Below are 20,591 nucleotides of genomic sequence, written 5' to 3'. Positions count from 1 at the left end.
CTGTTGTGGCCTCTCCCGTTGCTGAGCACAGGCTCCGGACGCGCAGGCTCAGCGGCCATGGCTCACGGGCCCAGCCGCTCCGCGGCATGTGGGATCTTCCCAGACCGGGGCACGAACCCGTGTACCCCGCATCGGCAGGCAGACTCCCAACCACTGCGCCACCAGGGAAGCCCTACCCTGTTTTTTGAAGGGAGAAAAAGGGGAGATGTGGGGAAGGGAGGGTGGAAATACGCTTATGATCTAGATACCATTATGTGAATAACTTCTTGCAAAGAACATCTAATATAGCTTCCAAAATGACAGGATCTAACTCTTTTATGAAATGTTTGGGTGAAAGACTAACATAATGCTTACCTAGTAAGTCGTTTAGGTGGAGGCCGCTCACCAAATTTTCTAGAGAAAAAATAAGAAAAAAAAATTAAATAGGCTGTATGACATGCTCCACAGTAAGCTTTTTAGGCACCATGAAATCTCCTTTATGACTTATACTTCAACCCTACTAAAGTCCAGTGTAAAAAGAAATCCTCTAGTAAACACCTATACCCAGTTATAACAATACATTCTTTAAAACCACTCCTAAACAAAACAACAAACTCTAACTAGGCCTGACACATCCACTCTAAACATGTACCATGCTGATTAGATGAGGATGACAGGTACCTTCCAGAGACACCTTGCTAAAAGACATCTAACCAAAGACCTCCCTGCCCCAGTCTCACATAACCTGGAGCACTCAAAAAAATCCTCACAGCCCAAGAGGTGGTGTAGAGCTCACAAGTGTTTACCATGTGCCAGGCACTATGTTACACATTTTTTCCCCTTTTTAATCATTATAAAATAATTCTGGAAGATACATATTGGCCCATTTTAAAGCTGTAGAAAGCAAGTTGCCCAATATCACAGAGTAAATTAAGTGACAGACAGAGTTAAGATTTAAACCTAGATGTTGACTACTTAATTAGTTTATAGCATATGGCCCTTCAAAAATAAATATGCTATATGTACTAGCATAGAAGCATTTCAGTTGTTTGGGAGAGGGCAAAGAGAAAAGCATGAGCAAGGATAAGCACAATTTAGGTTGGAATTAGAAATACATACACCATGCAGGTTAAGAGAAAGACTCAGAGTGAGATTAGCTGAATTCAAATCTATGATTTGGTATTGGGTTGGCCAAAAAGTACCTTTGTTTCTTAAGTAGAAATAAAAGACACATTTTTCATTTTCACCAAGAACTTTATTGAACATATTCACTGTTTTGTTCTACTACCTTCTGCCATTTTTCAGGCAACTTCATAAGTCCATTTTCCCAAAACTTTTTATCTTTTTGAGCAAAGAACTGTTCCAGGTTCTTTTACAGTCTTCCAAGGAATTGAAATTTTTTCGGTTAAGAGAATTTTGTAAAGACCAAAATAAATGGAAAACCAAAGGTGCAATGTCTGGTGAATACTCGAATGAATCAGAACTTCCCAGCCAAGCTGTAACAGTTTTTGCCTGGTCATCAGAGAAACGTGCAGCCTTGCGTTATCCTGGTGGAAGATTATGCATTTTCTGTTGACTAATTCTGGACGCTTCTTGTCGAGTGTTGCTATCAGTTGGTCTAACTGGGAGCAGTACTTGTTGGAATTAATCGTTTGGTTTTCCGGAAGGAGCTCATAACAGAGGACTCTCTTCCAACCCCCCCATTACACGACATCCCCTTCTTTGGATAAAGACAGGCCTTTGGTGTGGTTGGTGGTGGTTCATTTCGCTTGCCCCACGATCTCTTCCGTTCCACATTGTTGTACAGTATCCACTTTTCATCGCTTGTCATAATTTGTTTTAAAAGTGGAACGTTTTCATTACATTTCAGTAGAGAATCGCATGCGGAAATACAGTCAAGAAGGTTTTTATCGCGCTATGTGGAACCCAAACATGAAAGCGATTAACATAACCAAGCTGGTACAAACTATTTTCAGGGCTTGATTCAGATATTTTGAGTACGTCTGCTGTCTCCCACGTGGTAGAACATTGACTGTACTCAGTTAAGGTCTCGATTTGATTGCTATCAACTTCAACTGGTCTACCCAACCGTGGAGCATCATCGAGCGAGAAATCTCCAGCACAAAACTATGCAAACCACTTTTGACGTGTTCGATCAATCACAGCACCTTCTCCATACACTGCCCAAATCTTTTTTTGCATTTCAGTTGCATTTTTGCCTTTCTTGAAATAATAAAGCATAATATGCTGAAAATGTTGTTTTTCTTCCATCTTCAATATTAAAATGGCTAAACAAAAATTCATCAATTTTTTTTTTTTTTCGGTACGCCAGCTTCTCACTGTCGTGGCCTCTCCCGTTGCGGAGCACAGGCTCCAGACGCGCAGGCTCAGTGGCCATGGCTCACGGGCCCAGCCGCTCCATGGCATGTGGGATCTTCCCAGATCGGGGCACGAACCCGTGTCCCCTGCGTCGGCAGGCGGACTCTCAACCACTGCGCCACCAGGGAAACCCCAAAATTCACCAATTTTGATAAGTCTTTTTTTAAATGCATGCTGATATGACAGCTGTCACATACAATCTAACAAAATTGTCTCGAATGAAGTTTTAGACAACTAAGCGCTACTAGAGCCATCTTACGGACAAAACTGAACGAACCTTTTGGCCAACCCAATATTTACTTCCTGTGCAGCCCTGAAATTATTTGACTCTCTACACCTCAGTTTCCTTCCTCATCTGTAAAAAGGACACAGTGGTTGTACTGACCTCAAGGAGTTGCTGAAGGGATTAAATGTGCTAATTAACATATAGAAGACACATAGAACAATGCCTGGAATACAGTAAATGACGAATAAATGTTAGTAATTATTACCGTTTTTTAGTTATAAATGGTTATGTCAAAATAACTAAAGATATTAAGTGTGATATTAATAAAGGTAAGTATAAGAGGAAGAAACAAATCCCTATGTGATGACCTCCTATTTCCTCTGAAATAAGAAATGAGATCTTCTGAAAGACATGGTGGAGGCACACAGCACTTGAAGAAAAATGATCAATAGAATTTTGTTTTCTTTTTAAAGCAAGATTGCAGTTATAGTTTAAGTGACTTGTTCATAATCACAGTTATATGTTTGTGAAGCCTAATTTGACTTAAGATTTCTCTACTATATTTGTCGTATTTTACATAATTATTAACTTTGATGACTGAAGTCTTAGAATCCCATGTACTTCCTTTTGTTGAGTAATTTAATGCTATATGACATTGTTTATGAACTCCATTTATAAACAATGGGCATCTGTGACTTTGAATATTCTGGTATTTTAGTTAACTCTAAAATATTGAAACGTGACTTTAATTGAAATAGCACTAAAAATGAGCAAATAATCCAAGTTTCTGTCAGAAGAATTAATAACAAGTAATTCTCATTGATTTTATCCTATAGGATGTTCAATTTTAAATACAATGATTTAGTAGTAATATAAGCAAGGCTGCTGAAGACCGTAGTTTTAAAACACTGAACTACTGGCTAATCTATGATGTGAACTCCAATTATGAAGTTAAAGGCTCTACTCCTGAATCTTTTTCCACAGGAAAGATTTTCTTTTGAACCTTTGAGATTGACTAAATGTACCACTGCAGCATATGATTAAAATAAAACTGCCTCACTAGAATATTTTACAAAAACCAGGAAGTTTAAGACAATCTTTAAATTACTTCTTCACATATGTATTTAAGAGCAGTTAAACTTTATAAAAGAAGCAAAGTGAGGTGTGGCCAGAATCTAACTAAGGGCTTAAAATGGTGAAAATTTTAGAGAGAGACACAGTTAACAAATGAAATAAAACTTTTCAGTGAGAATCACGATGCCACTAACCCTTCAAACTAGCTAATAACTCCAACCATTAAGCATCCTTTGGGATCTAACACAGAATTTAACATAAGTTTATTACATGGCTAGTAAGAGATCCACTGCACTCAAAATACAAATGCAAATTTTGTTTCTTGGTGCTGTGAAATGCTTACAAAATTAGATTAACAACTGAATGCTGATTAAAATATGTGTCTACATTCTTTTTTGGAGCTACACATTAGATGAAGTCAACAATCATATAGCACGCTTGTGCAATATCACTCCTGCCCCAATAAAAAACATGAGCAAGAGAACTCAGCAATTTGCCTGCTAAGCCTAAACAGCATTTCAAAATGATGCAGTGTTCTGTCTAAGTGCTATCCTAAGGCTAGAAAGCTTATAAATGTTAATAAGATTCAACTGGTTCTTCAGTATATAATAAAGCATCTCCAATTGTGTGCAGTCTCAATCCTCTCTTTAATGCATATGCCATCACATTCATATCTATCCCATTAAAAACTAATGGTTGGGGCTTCCCTGGTGGCGCAGTGGTTGAGAGTCCGCCTGCCGATGCAGGGTCCACGGGTTCGTGCCCCGGTCCAGGAAGATCCCACGTGCCGCGGAGCGGCTGGGCCCGTGAGCCATGGCCACTGAGCCTGCGCGTCCGGAGCCTGTGCTCCGCAATGGAAGAGGCCACAACAGTGAGAGGCCCACATACCGCAAAAAATAAACAAACAAACAAACAAAAAAAACTAATGGTTACTGCAAATATCATATGATATTGCTTATATATGGAATCTAAAATAAAAGGGTACAAATGAACTTATTTACAAAACAGAAGTAGAGTCACAGATGTAGAAAACAAACTTATGGTTACCAGGGGATAAGGGGGAAGGGATAAACTGGGAGATTGGGATTGACATATACACACTACTATATATATATAAAATAGATAACTAATAAGAACCTGCTGTATAGCACAAGGAACTCTACTCAATACTCTGTAATGGCCTACATGGGAAAAGAATTTCAAAAACAAAACCAAAAAAGAGCAGATATATGTATATGTATAACCGATTCACTCTGCTGTACACCTGAAACTAACACAACACTGTAAATCAACTATACACCAATAAAAAATTTAAAAAAGGGCTTCCCTGGTGGCACAGTGGTTGAGAGTCCGCCTGCCGATGCAGGGGACACGGGTTCGTGCCCCGGTCCGGGAAAATCCCACATGCCGCGGAGCGGCTGGGCCTGTGAGCCATGGCCGCTGGGCCTGCGCATCCGGAGCCTGTGCTCCGCAACGGGAGAGGCCACAACAGTGAGAGGCCCATGTACCGCAAAAAAAAAAAAAAAAAAAAAAAAAAAATTTAAAAAAGAAAACCTAATGGTTACTGTATCTATTAGAATGGGGGAAGGATAAGAAAATGAGGTTTCCGAGAAAATTCATAAAAGTGTTTAGTAGGTTCACAATGCACAATTCTGAAGCTCACAATTGAACTAAATTCTGATTATTCAATAAAATTCATAGGTCTACGTATTTAAAACTGTCATTATACCAAGATACTATATGCACCCTATACTGATCAAGATCCATTTTCCTCTTCTAATCTGATGTATTGATAGAATATACAAAACTTCAAGAATTATCTACTACAGAAAGAAGGCCCATCTTTAAACATGAGTGACTTAAGAAAATTCATAATGTATATTTACATTATGCAATCAAAATAACCAGTTTTCAGCAGAAATGACAAGTCAGCTAACAATTACTCAGAGACTGATTATGATTTAAAGATTAAGTTCTATCCCTCCCTTTTGCAGTAGGGAATGGTGAGAAAGGTCGGTACAAATTTTTTATCTTTACTTGTAATCTATTTTTTGAAATTTTATTTATTTATTTATCTGTGGCTGCTTTGGGTCTTCGTTGCTGCGTGCGGGCTTTCTCTAGTTGCGGCGAGCGGGGGCTACCCCTCATTGTGGTGTGCAGGCCTCTCACTGCAGTGGCTTCTCTTGTTGCGGAGCTCGGGCTCTAGGTGCACGGGCTTCAGTAGTTGTGACTCGTGGGCTCTAAAGCACAGGCTCAGTAGTTGTGGTGCACCGGCTTAGTTGCTCCGTGGTATGTGGGATTTTCTGGGGCCAGGGCTCGAACTCGTGTGCCCTGCATTGGCAGGCGGATTCTTAACCACTGAGCCACCAGGGAAATCCCTTGTAATCTATTTTTAAAACAAGATATCTATTGACGTGTTGACAACTGAAAACCAGAAATAAATTGGATCCACCAAGTTTAGGCCACTCTTCCGTAAAACACTTTCATAATAGGTGCACAGTATATTTAACAATGCAAAAACAAAAAAATCTAAATCCTTAAGTATCCTAGAAACACCTTTGATTTTATGAAGTATTGACTTAATTCCTCATTGTAACAAAGAATCACTGTTATCCAATTTCTCTTTTTGATATTATAGGTTGTCAATATCTCATTTGCATGAGTAGGTTTCTCAAATTTTTTGCACACTATATAAAGCATAGTTTTGATTAAATGTGATCATCAACGCTGTTATATATTTAAAAGAAAAAAGTTGTAATTCTGGACTTTTTTTAAGTAACAAGCAAAGGTTAGCTTATATAAAGGTGATTACACCCTTTTCTTCTTCTATTACGTATGCTTCTCCCTCATATTGTGATTGGTGAACAAAACACAAAAACTTATGTGCTGGATTTCCCTGGTGGTGCAGTGGTTAAGATTCCGCCTGCCAACGCAGGGGACATGGGTTCCAGCCCTGGTCAGGGAAGATCCCATATGCTGCGGAGCAACTAAGCCCATGTGCCACAACTACTGAGCCTGTGCTCTAGAGTCCGTGAGCCACAACTACTGAGCCCACGTACCACAACTACTGAAGTCCACGTGCCTAGAGCCTGTGCTCCGCAACAAGAGAAGCCACCGCAACGAGAAGCCCGCACACCACAACGAAGAGTAGTCCCCGCTCACCACAACTAGAGAAAGGTCGTGCGCAGCAACAAAGATGCAATGCAGCCAAACATAAATTGGAAAAAAGAAAAAAATCTATGTGCCATCATTAGTAATGTTCATATAATACTATGGCTCAAGAAAACTTACACTGCCCAAAGTATCTATGTTGTAAGTATAATTTTAGGCTAGCAAACTCATTTTACTTTAATTTCACTAGCTTTCCCTTTCTAAGATAACAGTGATCTTTTATTCAAAATACAAAGAGCTAGGGAAAATATTATTATAGCTAAATCTATTTTCATATACCTGGCAGTGTGACGATTTTTTAAATTTTGCCATCAATCACTAAACATAGCACTTCCTACCTATAAATAGTATTAAGATTCCCACATATCCTCCAATCCATTTGAATTTTCAAATAAGTAAAAAACCTGCATACACTTTACACACTTCTTTCACTTCTTTTTTGCTCATGGTGGAGATGTAATATTGTTTTCCCCACAACAGATACATTTCCTTCTATATTAACCAATCTGTTAAGGAAGTATATGACTACAAATGTATTGAGGACAAACATGATAATATCAAAACTTCACCATCTTAACACCTTTTCTAGCTAACAGATGATTCACGTGAGAAAAACCAAGTCAAAACTCAAAAGGCGGGGGCTTCCCTGGTGGCACAGTGGTTGAGAGTCCACCTCCCGATGCAGGGGACACGGGTTCGTGCCCCGGTCCGGGAAGATCCCACATGCCACGGAGCGGCTGGGCCCGTGAGCCAAGGCTACTGAACCTGCGCGTCCGGAGCCTGTGCTCCGCAACGGGAGAGGCCACAACAGTGAGAGGCCTGCGTACCGCAAAAAAAAAAAAAATCAAAAGGCGGGTGTGGAAGGATAAGAAACAACTTTTTTGAATATAGAACAACTTAGTAATTACACTGCTAGAATACTGTCTAGTAACAATATTAGAATTTCCAAGTTTAAAAACATAGAGCTGGATGGAAAAGCAAGCTCAAGTAATGTGGGAAAAACACCTTTTCTAGCTAACAGATGCTTCACACGAGAAAAAACAAGTCAAAAAGCAAAAGGCGGGTATGGAAGGATAAGAAACAACTTTTTTGAATATAGAACAACTTAGTAATTACACTGCTAGACTACTGTCTAGTAACGATATTAGAACTTCCGAGTTTAAAAACATAGAGCTAGATGGAAAAGCAAGCTCAAGTAGTGTGGGAAACTATTCTGCCCTTGGGTGTAGAACTAAAAGTAATTTCCTCTATTTTTTTGTATTTCACAAATTTTTTGCTTCATGCAGAAACGATATTACAATAAATTAACTCAAGACACACTGATGCGGTATTCGCAGGAAAAATGTAGAAAAGAAAGCATGAACAATTCAAACCCATAATTAAGCCAAACTCTGCACCAAATCTGCTGTAAACAGTATACAGTTCAAAAAAGTACTAGAACTCTTGAAACATGATTCAAGATACTGAAATTAAACAACATTTGATGGGAAAATTAGGAAACCTGATTCATATACTCAAGAATCCATACCTGATCATTCCACCAGGAGAAAGAAACAAATAGGTGATATACACTATCACCATAGTCTATGCTAAAATATAATACGAAAAACAAAGCAAGTGGTACTAGGAAGTTGTTTAGTAATTTACTCACAAAAATAGAAGATGCTAGTTAGAAAGGACTACACATAACATACCGTCTTTGTCTCTAGATTCATTCATTCACCTAGTATGTACAAAATATAGGTACTTGGTATACATCAGTGAACAAAAGAAACACAAAATCCATGTCCTTATGGAACTTACATGCTACTAAGAAAAATGGACAATGGCATATGTTCAAAGATATTATCTATATAGTTTATAAAAACAAAAATGTAAGAAACAACTTAAATATTGTACTTATTGAATATGATTTAAAAGATTAATACTTGACTAATCTAAAAAATATATTTAAAGTAAATATGTAACTTATTTTTACTTCTAAAAGCTTATTCATTCTATACCTATGGCAGAAAACAGCCTACGTATTAAGTCACATAACTTTGAGCAAGACATGTCACCCTTTGTCGCATTTCAACTTCTAGCTTTGAAACTACTCTTACTTTAAGAACCATATTTAATGGCAATAATGCTCAAAACCTGTACAGGGTGTAACTAGTGGTCTTGGATACTGTAACAAAGACAATCAAGGCAGGAGACTGGATACTGTAACAAAGACAATCAAGGCATGATGTAGTCTCCGAAACCATCACATTTATTAAGCATGTTTCTATTAGAACAAGTATCCTATGGGGTAGACTTCAAAGACATGCCACACTTGCAGTTGACCCCATCAGGTGGAGAACATGCTCCCCTTCTTACTAGTATACTGGGTAGAGAACATTTGAAAAGCACTGCTTCCTTAATTTTTAAAGTCCCTTTATCCTACCTTTTCTTTTTCAATTAAAACCACAACAACAACAAACTTAACAGTCTGTCAGCAGTTTGTGTAAAGAATCAGGAAGAGTGGAAAGATACAAAGAATGAGTGATTGGGACCATCATTTCCAGCTATTCTCAGCATCTGGCTTTTTAGGTATCTCCAGTATTTTTATTACCAGGTTAGGGTAAAGATGTCTTTTCTAAAATCCATACCTGAGGAGGGATTTCCCCCAATTAAATCTGCAACAGCCATAAGCCTCACCACCCAGTTAGCACAACTGAGTTATGAGAACACTGGCATCCATTAACATCACATATAAAGATCTTATATGAAAAGTATATGTCTTAAAACCTATGGCTCAACAAGAGGGAGCAATGAGACACTGAGCAAAGTACTCCAATTTCATGTCAAGAGACTGAATAGGACAAATTGACATCAAATGCCTCCTAACGTGATGCATAAGAGCACAATATCACTTCTGTGATACCACTGACAAAAAAAAACCACAGAACTTGAATCTAAACATGAGGAAACATAACATACCTAAATTGTGGAATAGTCAACAAAATAAGTACACTATACTTTTCAGAGCATCAAGGTTGTGAAAAACAAGCAAAAAACTGAGAAACTGGCCCAGATTAGAAGGGACTAAAGATACATGATCACTGAATACAACAGACTATCCAGAATTTACTCTGCTATAAAAGGACATTATTTAGACAAGTAACAAAATCTGCATAAAACGGTAGATTAGGGCTTCCCTGGTGGCGCAGTGGTTGAGAGTCCGCCTGCTGATGCAGGGGACACGGGTTCGTGCCCCGGTCCAGGAGGATCCCACATGCCGCGGAGCGGCTGGGCCCGTGAGCCATGGCCGCTGAGCCTGCGCGTCCGGAGCCGCAAAAAAAAAAAAAAAAAAAAAAAAAAAACGGTAGATTAGAAAATAGGATATCAATTTTAATTTCTGGTTTTGACAGCTGTACACGGGTTCAATAAGAGAATGTCCTTATTTTTTAGAAACACTGTAGTGTTTAGGGAGAAAAGGGCATGATGCCTAATTACCTTCAAAGGGTTCAGGGAAAATAAGTATATATGTGTATGCGTGTGTGTGTGTGCGTGCATGTGTAGATACACAGATAATGCAAATGTGGTAAAATGTTAATGACTGACGTATCTGGCTGAACTTCTTTGTAATATTCTTGCAATTCTTCTGTAAACTGAAATTATATCAAAACAAAAAAGGCCACAATCAGAGAAGCACTAATCTCCTGATCAAGTTGCTGGCCTGACCCTAATTGCCACAGAACCTGGTGGTGACAAACCTATCAAAAAACATTCAATGAAGGTGACACATAAGACACTCTATGGCCAGCTTCCTGGCGTAGCTCTTATGTTCTTACGACAATCATTTAAGAATTGTTAGGACTTCCCTGGTGGTGCAGTGGTTAAGAGTCCGCCTGCCCATGCAGGGGATACGGGTTCGATCCCTGGTCTGGGAAGATCCCACATGCCGCGAAGCAACTAAGGCCGTGCACCACAACTACTGAGCCCACATGTCAGCCACAACTACTGAAGCCCACGCGCCTAGAGCCTGTGCTCCGCAACAAGAGAAACCACCACAATAAGAAGCCCGCGCACTGCAAGGAAGAGTAGCCCCTGCTCACTGTAACTAGAAAAAGCCCACGTGCAGCAACAAAGACCCAACACAGCCAAAAATAAATAAATAAGTAAATTTATATTTAAAAAAAAAGAATCGTTGCTGTAGATTTAAAGTTTGATAATACCCGTCGTTGACGTACAAGTAGAGAAACAGGAATTCTCATGCACTGATGGGAGTTTAAATTTGTAAAATCTTTTGGGAAGACATTTGGCAGTGTCTATTATAATTCAAGATGTGCATTTCCTTGAATTCCTAGCCATTTCTATTCTGGAAATTTATTATATAGGTATACATAAACTGTGACTATGCAAAAATTTGTATACGAAGATTTTCAATAAAACATCATTTGGGGCTGCCCTGGTGGTGCAGTGGTTAAGAATCCGCCTGCCAATGCAGAGGACACGGGGTTTGAGCCCTGGTCTGGGAAGATCCCACATGCTGTGGAGCAAATGAGCCCATGCGCCACAACTACTGAGCCTGCACTCTAGAGCCCGCGAGCCACAACTACTGAGCCCGCATGCCGCAACGACTGAAGTCTGCGTTCCTAGAGCCCGTGCTCCTCAACGAGAGAAGCCACCGCAAGGAGAAGCCCCTGCACCGCAACAAAGAGTAGCCCCGACTCACCGCAACTAGAGAAAGCCTGTGTGCAGCAATGAAGACCCAAAGCAGCCAATTTATTTTTAAAAAGCATCATTTCTATTAAGAAAAATTTTTTAAATCCATGTGTACAATTAGGAATAGACTGCTGGTTACACATAGCACCTCCCAGTCTGCCCCCCCCCACACACACACACAAGGAGAGAAAAAAGAGAGAAAGAAAAGGGGGGAAAAAGCTATCCAATTAGTAGCAGTGATCTTTTTCTTCCCCCCACCCCACCCCACCCCCGGCCATGCCGCGCAGCATGCGGGATCTTAGTTCCCCGACCAAGGATCGAACCTGTGCACCCTGCAGTGGAAGCAAGGAGTCTTTACCACTGGACCACCAGGGAATTCCGAGTAACATTAATTTTGAATGAGGAAATGAGATCTACATTTTCATCCCCTTTCCCCAAGTGCATATATAAAACAACACACAAATACATACACCCTGCTACGCCCAGTATTAGTGATAATGGTGGGCAGCAGCAAAAATTCCATTTTGCTCTAGAATGTATTATACAATTTGACAGATGTTTTATTCATTACTAATTAAGTTTGGCTTAGGTAAACAGCAAAATAAAATTTCAGTATCTAGACATCAGTTAAAGCCACTCATACACCAAGTCTAAAATACAGGTGGCTTAAAATAGAAACAGAGAAAAACATGTAAGTTAAAAATTTACCCCCATGGGGACACATGTATACGTATAACTGATTCACTTTGTTATAAAGCAGAAACTAACACACCATTGTAAAGCTATTATACTCCAATAAAGATGTTAAAAAAAAAAATTTACCCCCAAAATGGTCTCAGTAAGCAAATTTCACTAGGGGAAACATTTTAGAAAAAAGTATTCCAGACCCAAATAAAGAACACACCTTTATGGAAAACATACTTCCGAAAAAGGAAAACATAATGCAACATAAAGAATTTTAAAGAGGTTCCAATCTTAACGTCTGTTTAATTTTTGCTAAGAACTTCTTCAGACACCTCACTTGATCTTATGCACTGCCTTTTAAGACAGTGTTTAAGAGGTGAAAAGTGTCATCTAATGAGAGCACACACACAGTTTGTCACCAATGCAAGTCATGGGAGAGGCAGCCACATATTGCGGTAAGGGCATGGACTCAGGAGCTAGATTGCTTAAGCTCACATTCCACCTTTAAAGCAAACTAATGGAAGTTACTTAAACTCTCTGTGTCTCATTTTTCTCAACTGAAAACACAGATGAAAGTATGTCCATGTACGATTCTTGCAAGAATTTTAAAAGTTCGTAAGTGTACAGCACCAAAAAGAGTTCTAGGCCCTGAGTAAGCACTAGACAAAACACCACTACTGCTTCAAGAGTGGATTACTGACTATTTGCCCTAAGAAACATGGTAAAACTGAAATAGGCCCTTCAAAACAAATACATATTTATATTGCTTTAAAATATATATAATCATACATCTCACAAAGAGATTAATATCCAGAATACATAAAGAACTATAACTCAGCAACAAAACATTTGATTTACAAATAGGCAAAGGACTTGAAGAGATAAGAAGATATGTATCTCCAAGAAGATATACAAATAGCCTATAAGCACATAAAAGAAGCTCAATGTTACTAATCATTAGGGAAATGCAAATCAAAACCGTAATGATACCACTTCACACCCATCAGGATGCCTATTATCAAAAGAAACAAAAAATAACAAGTGTTGGTGAGGATGTGGGAAAATCTGAACCCTTGTATGTTACTGGTGGAAATATAAAATGGTGCAGCCACTGTGGAAAACAGTATGGCAATATCTCCAAAATTAAATGTACAATTACTACATGATCTACCAATTCCACTTCTGGGTATATACCCAAAAGAAGTAAAAGCAGAATTTCAAATAGATACTTGTACACCAATGTTCAGAGCAGCATTATTCACAATAGGCAAAAGGTGGAAATAACCCAAATGCCCACCGATGGATGGACAGATGTGGTATACACATACAATTAAATATTATTCCACCTTAAAAAAAATTCTGACATATGCTACATACAATATGGATGAACCTTGAATACATTGTGCTAAATAAAATATGACACACACAAAAGGACAAATATCCTATGATTCCACTTATATGAGGGACCTAGAGTATTCAAATTCAGTAGAATGGTGGTTGCCACGGACTGATGGCAGGGGTGAGGGTAAGGGAGCATGGAGAGTTATTGTCTAATGGGTACAGTTTGGGACGATAAAAAAGTTTTGGAGATGGATGGTGATGGTGGTTGTGCAATAATATGAATGTACTTAATGCAACTGAACTGCACACTTAAAAATGTTTAAAATGGTAAATTTTATGTTTTATATATATTCTACCACTCAAGTAGTACATTTAGTTTTGCTTAAACTATGGCTTAGTGAGGGATAATAGCTCAGCTTTGAGGGGTATCCTATGTTACTGCCTGGTTAGGTGGCGGCAGCTGTCCAGTAACTTAGAAAAGAACAAACAAGTGGGTGCCACAACAAACAAAAGAAAACCATGAGGAGTATATGTACATATATAAAAATGGTTCCTACTACCATCAAGGCAAAGATGCAAAAGGAAAGAGAGAAATCTGTCCTAGAATCTACACCTCCCAAGGTAGCGCAGCCCAGAAAGCATGCAAACAATCCATCGAAGACTGTTTGGGGCTGAACATCTCCCATGGAAAATGCCAAGTGATCATGGAAAGCAGCTTGTACATGAGATGAAATCACACAGTTTTTGCCATTGCACCCCCCCATTACTTCTCACCCCCACCTCAAATTATAAGCAGTGAAGATCTTTTTTCTCCACAAAACTTCTGCCAAAGATGTTAAGGGTGTCAGTTCTCTGACATCATTTGAAAATTCTTTGCAGGAAGAAAGAAATCTGATATTAATCAGAAGTTATTAATTTTCTCTCATCTTTTGAAATGCTCTTTCCAATCCTAGTGAGACTTTAAAAAAAAAGGAAGAAAAAAAAAGCCAATAAAAGTAAATGGGGCTTCTTCCCCCCTTATCCCCTTATCTAAAATGAAATTTAGAAAGTCATAGATAATAACTATCCATAATAGGATTTCTTCACCTGTTCTCCTTGGGTCCTATTCTTGAAAAGGTATGCAACATTTAGTGTGTAGTTCATTTATCTAGGAAGGGATCCAGTTACCTATATGCTAACCACTGTTCAGGACAGGTGTTTGGCACTGAGAGATCAGATCCCCAAGAAGTGACCATCAATGGTTTCTGGTAGGGAAGCTTGACTAGCAGAAAGGGCCAAAGAGGTTTTTAGTGGGGAAGGATATGAGGAAGACGAATAAGTTACATTTCAGGAGACCTCTCAAAGTAAGTTCTTGCCTCCATGGAATAAACAAACTGGAAAAATAGGCGATTTTCAGTTAAAAAAGAAAGCTACTAAGCCAAAAGACTTTGCAATTTTAAAGCTGGGCTCTATATTGATTCCTAACACCCTAAAAATAAAAATTTCCAAGTAACTGTTGAGGAATCAAAGGATTAAACTTGGTAGAGAGAAACCAGGCATTGTACTACTTAGCTCCCATCACACAGAAAGTATGAGTAGAAAAAAATAATATTTCCCTGTAAAAGTTATGTCCAGTGGACCTCTCTCTAAATTAACTGATTCAGCCTGTGGAATGGAATAGCCTCAGAAGCAACATCATGCAATGAATGAGGTGGTACGTGAAGGCCCAAGACTTTTCCTTAATGAAAGTACACCTGAGAATATAGTGATACTGATAAACCATTGACAACAGTTTAAAATACATGCTTATTGACTTGAGATTATTACTGCACATGTTCAAAAGTAGTAAGAATGCTATACCCCCACAAATGTGTATACATGGGTACCAAAAGACATCTACAACAATGTCCACAGCATCATCAGACATAATAACCGCAATCAGAAACTCAAATGGCCACTGTCAAAGGATTAGATAAATTATAGAATAATCATACAATAGAGTGCTATTCAGTAATGAAAGTGAACAAATTATCATTACATATGCAATAATGTTGATTACTAGCAAAACAAGTCAGGCTCAAAAAGGTACAAGAATTGTATGATTCTATTTATATGAAATTCAAAAAAAAAAAGCAAAACTAATCTACTGTACTCACAAGAATACAGGTTACCTTTGAGAGGGAGGTACAGACACTAGGAGGAGCTATAAGAAGGGTCCCTGAAAAGCTAGTAATATTCTGTAACTTCATCTGTGCGATGGTCACCCATGTATATTCACTTTGTGAAAATTTACTTTATTGTACATTTATGATTTGTGTGCTTTGCTTTTCTGTAGGTATATTACTTTAATTGATAAATATATTTCTAGATATATAAATACTTAAGTTTCTTGAATGAATGGATGGTTTTGAAAAAAAGTTCTTTCCTAGACTTTATTCCTATTGTCGTCAAATTGTATTTTAACATCAAAATTTAGAAGCCAGTGATTTCTAGTCCTCGGCTATACCATTCCCGAATGTATGTATTTCATATCAAGAAGGGTTAGTATAAGGGTATAAGTCCTGACAAAATTTGTCTTCTTCTCTCCATCCAAACTGCAGATCAGAATTTACAATCTCCTCTCCTAATTAGTAGGCAAAAAATCAGGATCAACTATGGTCCTCTGCTGGGGCAAATCTATTCCAGAGTAGGCACTTAAAAAAAAAAAAAATCACTAATTATGCAGTGTCACAGAAAAAGGTTGAATGTGTACTAGGATTAGAATCTTCCTATTTGTTAATTTTTAAACTGGCTTCCTATGCCTCCCTTAACTAAAACCAAGATGAAGAAGAAGGAGAGAGAGAGTGGCATAATTAATTGTTTTCCTACAGTCTCATTCCTTTGTTCTTTCATTAACATTTAACATATTAAAGTGCCTACTGTATGTTAGGCACTGTAGTAGACACTTGGAACGTACAACAGCAAATAAGAAACATGATCCCTATGCAGACAGAATACACTACAACAGCAGGATCAGGCTATGCACTGTGCATGCATATCTCACTTCACACACACACGTCAATCTTATTAAGGTAGGTGCTATTATCCCCATTACAAGATCAGCTTAGAAACCACCTTGCCCAAATTGACACAATGATAAATTTGGTTTAAAATGTAACTAGGAAGATAGCCTCATCCACCACAGAGCAGATAGCAGAAGCAAGAAGAACTACAATCCTGCAGCCTGTGGAACAAAAACCACATTCACAGAAAGATAGACAAGATGGAAAGGCAGAGGGCTATGTACCAGATGAAGGAAGAAGATAAAACCCCAGAAAAACAACTAAATGAAGTGGAGATAGGAAACCTTCCAGAAAAAGAATTCAGAATAATGATAGTGAAGATGATCCAGGACCTCAGAAAAAGAATGGAGGCAAAGATCGAGAAGATGCAAGAAATGTTTAACAAAGGTCTAGAAGAATTAAAGAACAAACAAACAGAGATGAATAATACAATAACTGAAATGAAAAATACACTAGAAGGAATCAATAGCAGAATAACTGAGGCAGAAGAACGGATAAGTGACCTGGAAGACAGATGGTGGAATTCACTGCTGCAGAACAGAATAAAGAAAAAATAATTAAAAGAAATGAAGACAGCCTAAGAGACCTCTGGGACATTAAACACAACAACATTCACATTATAGGGGTACAAGAAGGGAAGAGAGAGAGAAAGGACCTGAGAAAATATTTGAAGAGATTATAGTCAAAAACTTCCCTAACATGGGAAAGGAGATAGCCACCCAAGTCCAGTAAGTGCAGACTCCCATACAGGATTAACCCAAGAAGAAACATGCCGAGACACACAGTAATCAAATTGGCAAAAATTAAAGACAAAGAAAAATTATCAAAAGCAGCAAAGGAAAAACGACAAATAACATACAAGGGAACTCCCGTAAGGTTAACAGCTGATTTCTCAGCAGAAACTCTACAAGCCAGAAGGGAGTGGCATGACATATTTAAAGTGATGAAAAGGAAGAACCTACAACCAAGATTACTCTACCCAGCAAGGATCTCATTCAGAGTCGATGGAGAAATCAAAAGCTTTACAGACAAGCAAAAGCTAAGAGAATTCAGCACCAACAAACCAGCTCTACAACAAATGCTAAAGGAACTTCTCTAAGTGGGAAACAGAAGAGAAGGAAAGGACCTACAAAAACAAACCCAAAACAATTAAGAAAATGGTAATAGGAACATACGTATCGATAATTACCTTAAACGTGAATGGATTAAATGCTCCAACCAAAAGACAAAGGCTTGCTGAATGGATACAAAAACAAGACCCATATATATGCTGTCTATGAGAGACCCACTTCAGACCTAGGGACACATTCAGACTGAAAGTGAGGGGATGGAAAAATATATTCCATGCAAAAAGAAATCAAAAGAAAGCTGGAGTAGCAATACTCATATAGATAAAAGAGACTTTAAAGAATGTTACAAGAGACAAGGAAGGACACTACACAATGATCGAGGGATCAATCCAAGAAGAAGATATAACAATTATAAATATATATGCACCCAACACAGGAGCACCTCAACACATAAGGCAACTGCTAACAGTGCTAAAAGAGGAAATGGACAGTAACACAATAGTGGGGGACCATAACACCTCACTTACACCAATGGACAGATCATCCAAACAGAAAATTAATAAGGAAACACAAGCTTTAAATGCAACAACAGACCAGATATATTTAATTGATATTTATAGAACATTCCATCCAAAAACCACAGATTACACTTTCTTCTCAAGTGCGCACAGAGCATTCTCCAGGATAGATCACGTCTTGGGTCACAAATCAAGCCTCAGTAAATTTAAGAAAACTGAAATCATATCAAGCATCTTTTCTGACCACAACGCTATGAGATCAGAAATCAATTACAGGGAAAAAAACCGTAAAAAACACAAACACAAGGAGGCTAAACAATACGTTACTAAATAACTGAAGAAATCCAAGAGGAAATCAAAAAATACCTAGAGACAAATGACAATGAAAACACGACGATCCAAAACCTATGGGATGCAGCAAAAGCAGGTCTAAGAGGGAAGCTTATAGCTATACAAGCCTACCTCAAGAAACAAGAAAAATCTCAAATAAACAATATAACATTACACTTAAAGGAACTACAGAAAGAAGAACAATCAAAACCTAAAGTTAGGAGAAGGAAAGAAATCATAAAGGTCATAGCAGAAATAAATGAAATAGAAACAAAGAAAACAATAGCAAAGATCAATAAAACCAAAAGCTGGTTCTTTGAGAAGATAAACAAAATTGATAAACCATTAGCCAGACTCATCAAGAAAAAGAGGGAGAGGACTCAAATCAATAAAATTAGAAATGAAAGAAGAAATCACAACTGATACTGCAGAAATACAAAGGATTTTAAGAGATTACTACAAACAATTATATGCCAATAAAATGGACAACCTGGAAGAAATCAACAAATTCTTAGAAAGGTACAACCTTCCAAGACTGAACGAGGAAGAAATAGAAAATATGAACAGACCAATCACAAGTAATGAAATTGAAACTGTGATTAGAAATCTTCCAACAGGGCTTCCCTGGTGGCGCAGTGGTTGAGAGTCCACCTGCCGATGCAGGGGACACGGGTTCGTGCCCCGGTCCGGAAGGATCCCACATGCCGCGGAGCGGCTGGGCCCATGAGCCATGGCCGCTGAGCCTGCGCGTCCGGAGCCTGTGCTCCGCAACGGGAGAGGCCACAACAGTGAGAGACCCGCGTACCAGAGGAAAAAAAAATCTTCCAACAAACAGAAGTCCAGGACCAGATGGCTTCACAGGTGAATTCTATCAAACATTTAGAGAAGAGCTAACACCCATCCTTCTCAAACTCTTCTAAAAAACTGCAGAGGGAGGAAAACTCCCAACTCAACATAATAAAGGTCATATACGACAAACCCACAGCAAACATCATTCTCAATGGTGAAAAACTGAAAGCATTTCCTCTAAGATCAGGAACAAGACACGGACGTCCACCCTCGCCACTATTATTCAACACAGTTTTGGAAGTCCTAGCCACGGCAATCAGAGAAGAAAAAGAAATAAAAGGAATACAAATTGGAAAAGGAGAAGTAAAACTGTCACTGATTGCAGACGACATGATACTACTATACAGAGAATCCTAAAGATGCCACCAGAAAACTACTAGAGCTAATCAATGAATTTGGTAAAGCTGCAGGATACAAAATTAATGCACAGAAATCTCTTGCATTCCTATACACTAATGATGAAAAATCTGAAAGAGAAATGAAGGAAACACTCCCATTTACCATTGCAACAAAAAGAATAAAATACCTAGGAATAAATCTACCTAAGGAGGCAAAAGGCCTGTAGGCAGAAAACTATAAGACACTGTTGAAAGAAATTAAAGATGATACCAACAGATGGAGAAATATACCATGTTCTTGGATTGGAAGAATCAATATTGTGAAAATGACTATACTACTCAAAGCAATCTACAGATTCAATGCAATCCCTATCAAATCACCAATGGCATTTTTTACAGAACTAGAAGAAAAAAATTCTTAAAATTTATATGGAGACACAAAAGACCCCGAATAGCCAAAGCAGTCTTGAGGGAAAAAAAGGGAGCTGGAGGAATCAGACTCCCTGACTTCAGACTATACTCCAAAGTTACTGTAATCAAGACAATATGGTACTGGCACAAAAACAGAAATATAGATCAATGGATCAGGATAGAAAGCCCAGAGATAAACGTATGCACCTATGGTCAACTAATCTATGACAAAGAGGCAAGGATATATAATGGAGAAAAGACAGTCTCTTCAATAAGTGGTGCTGGGAAAACTGGAGAGCTACATATAAAAGAATGAAATTAGAACACTCCCTAACACCATACACAAAAACAAACTCAAAATGGATTCGAGACCTAAATTCAAGACCAGACACTATAAAACTCTTAGAGAAAAACATAGGAAGAACACTCTTTGACTTAAATAACAGCAAGATCTTTTTTGATCCACCTCCTAGAGTAATGGAAATAAA

The 20,591-nt window shown here is 38.3% G+C and overlaps 1 protein-coding gene across 5 annotated transcripts in view; it reads right to left on the bottom strand.

Annotated features, from left to right (window-relative positions):
• The window catches only part of LOC116754184 (recombining binding protein suppressor of hairless), a 121,121-nt gene that overhangs the window by 44,728 nt on the left and 55,802 nt on the right, over window positions 1–20,591 (bottom strand). For 4 of the 5 annotated variants that reach the window (XM_032632550.1, XM_032632551.1, XM_032632552.1 and 1 more), the window contains one exon: window positions 355–393. The exons of the other annotated variant lie outside the window; for it this stretch is intronic. In XM_032632550.1, the coding sequence (XP_032488441.1) occupies window positions 355–393 (39 nt within the window). The remainder of the gene's footprint in view (window positions 1–354; window positions 394–20,591) is intronic. 5 annotated transcript variants of the gene reach the window in all.

This window comes from Phocoena sinus, chromosome 5 (genome assembly GCF_008692025.1).
Source record: "Phocoena sinus isolate mPhoSin1 chromosome 5, mPhoSin1.pri, whole genome shotgun sequence".
In the NCBI taxonomy this organism is placed as follows: Eukaryota; Metazoa; Chordata; class Mammalia; order Artiodactyla; family Phocoenidae; genus Phocoena; species Phocoena sinus.
This window is presented reverse-complemented; position numbering and strand designations above follow the sequence as displayed.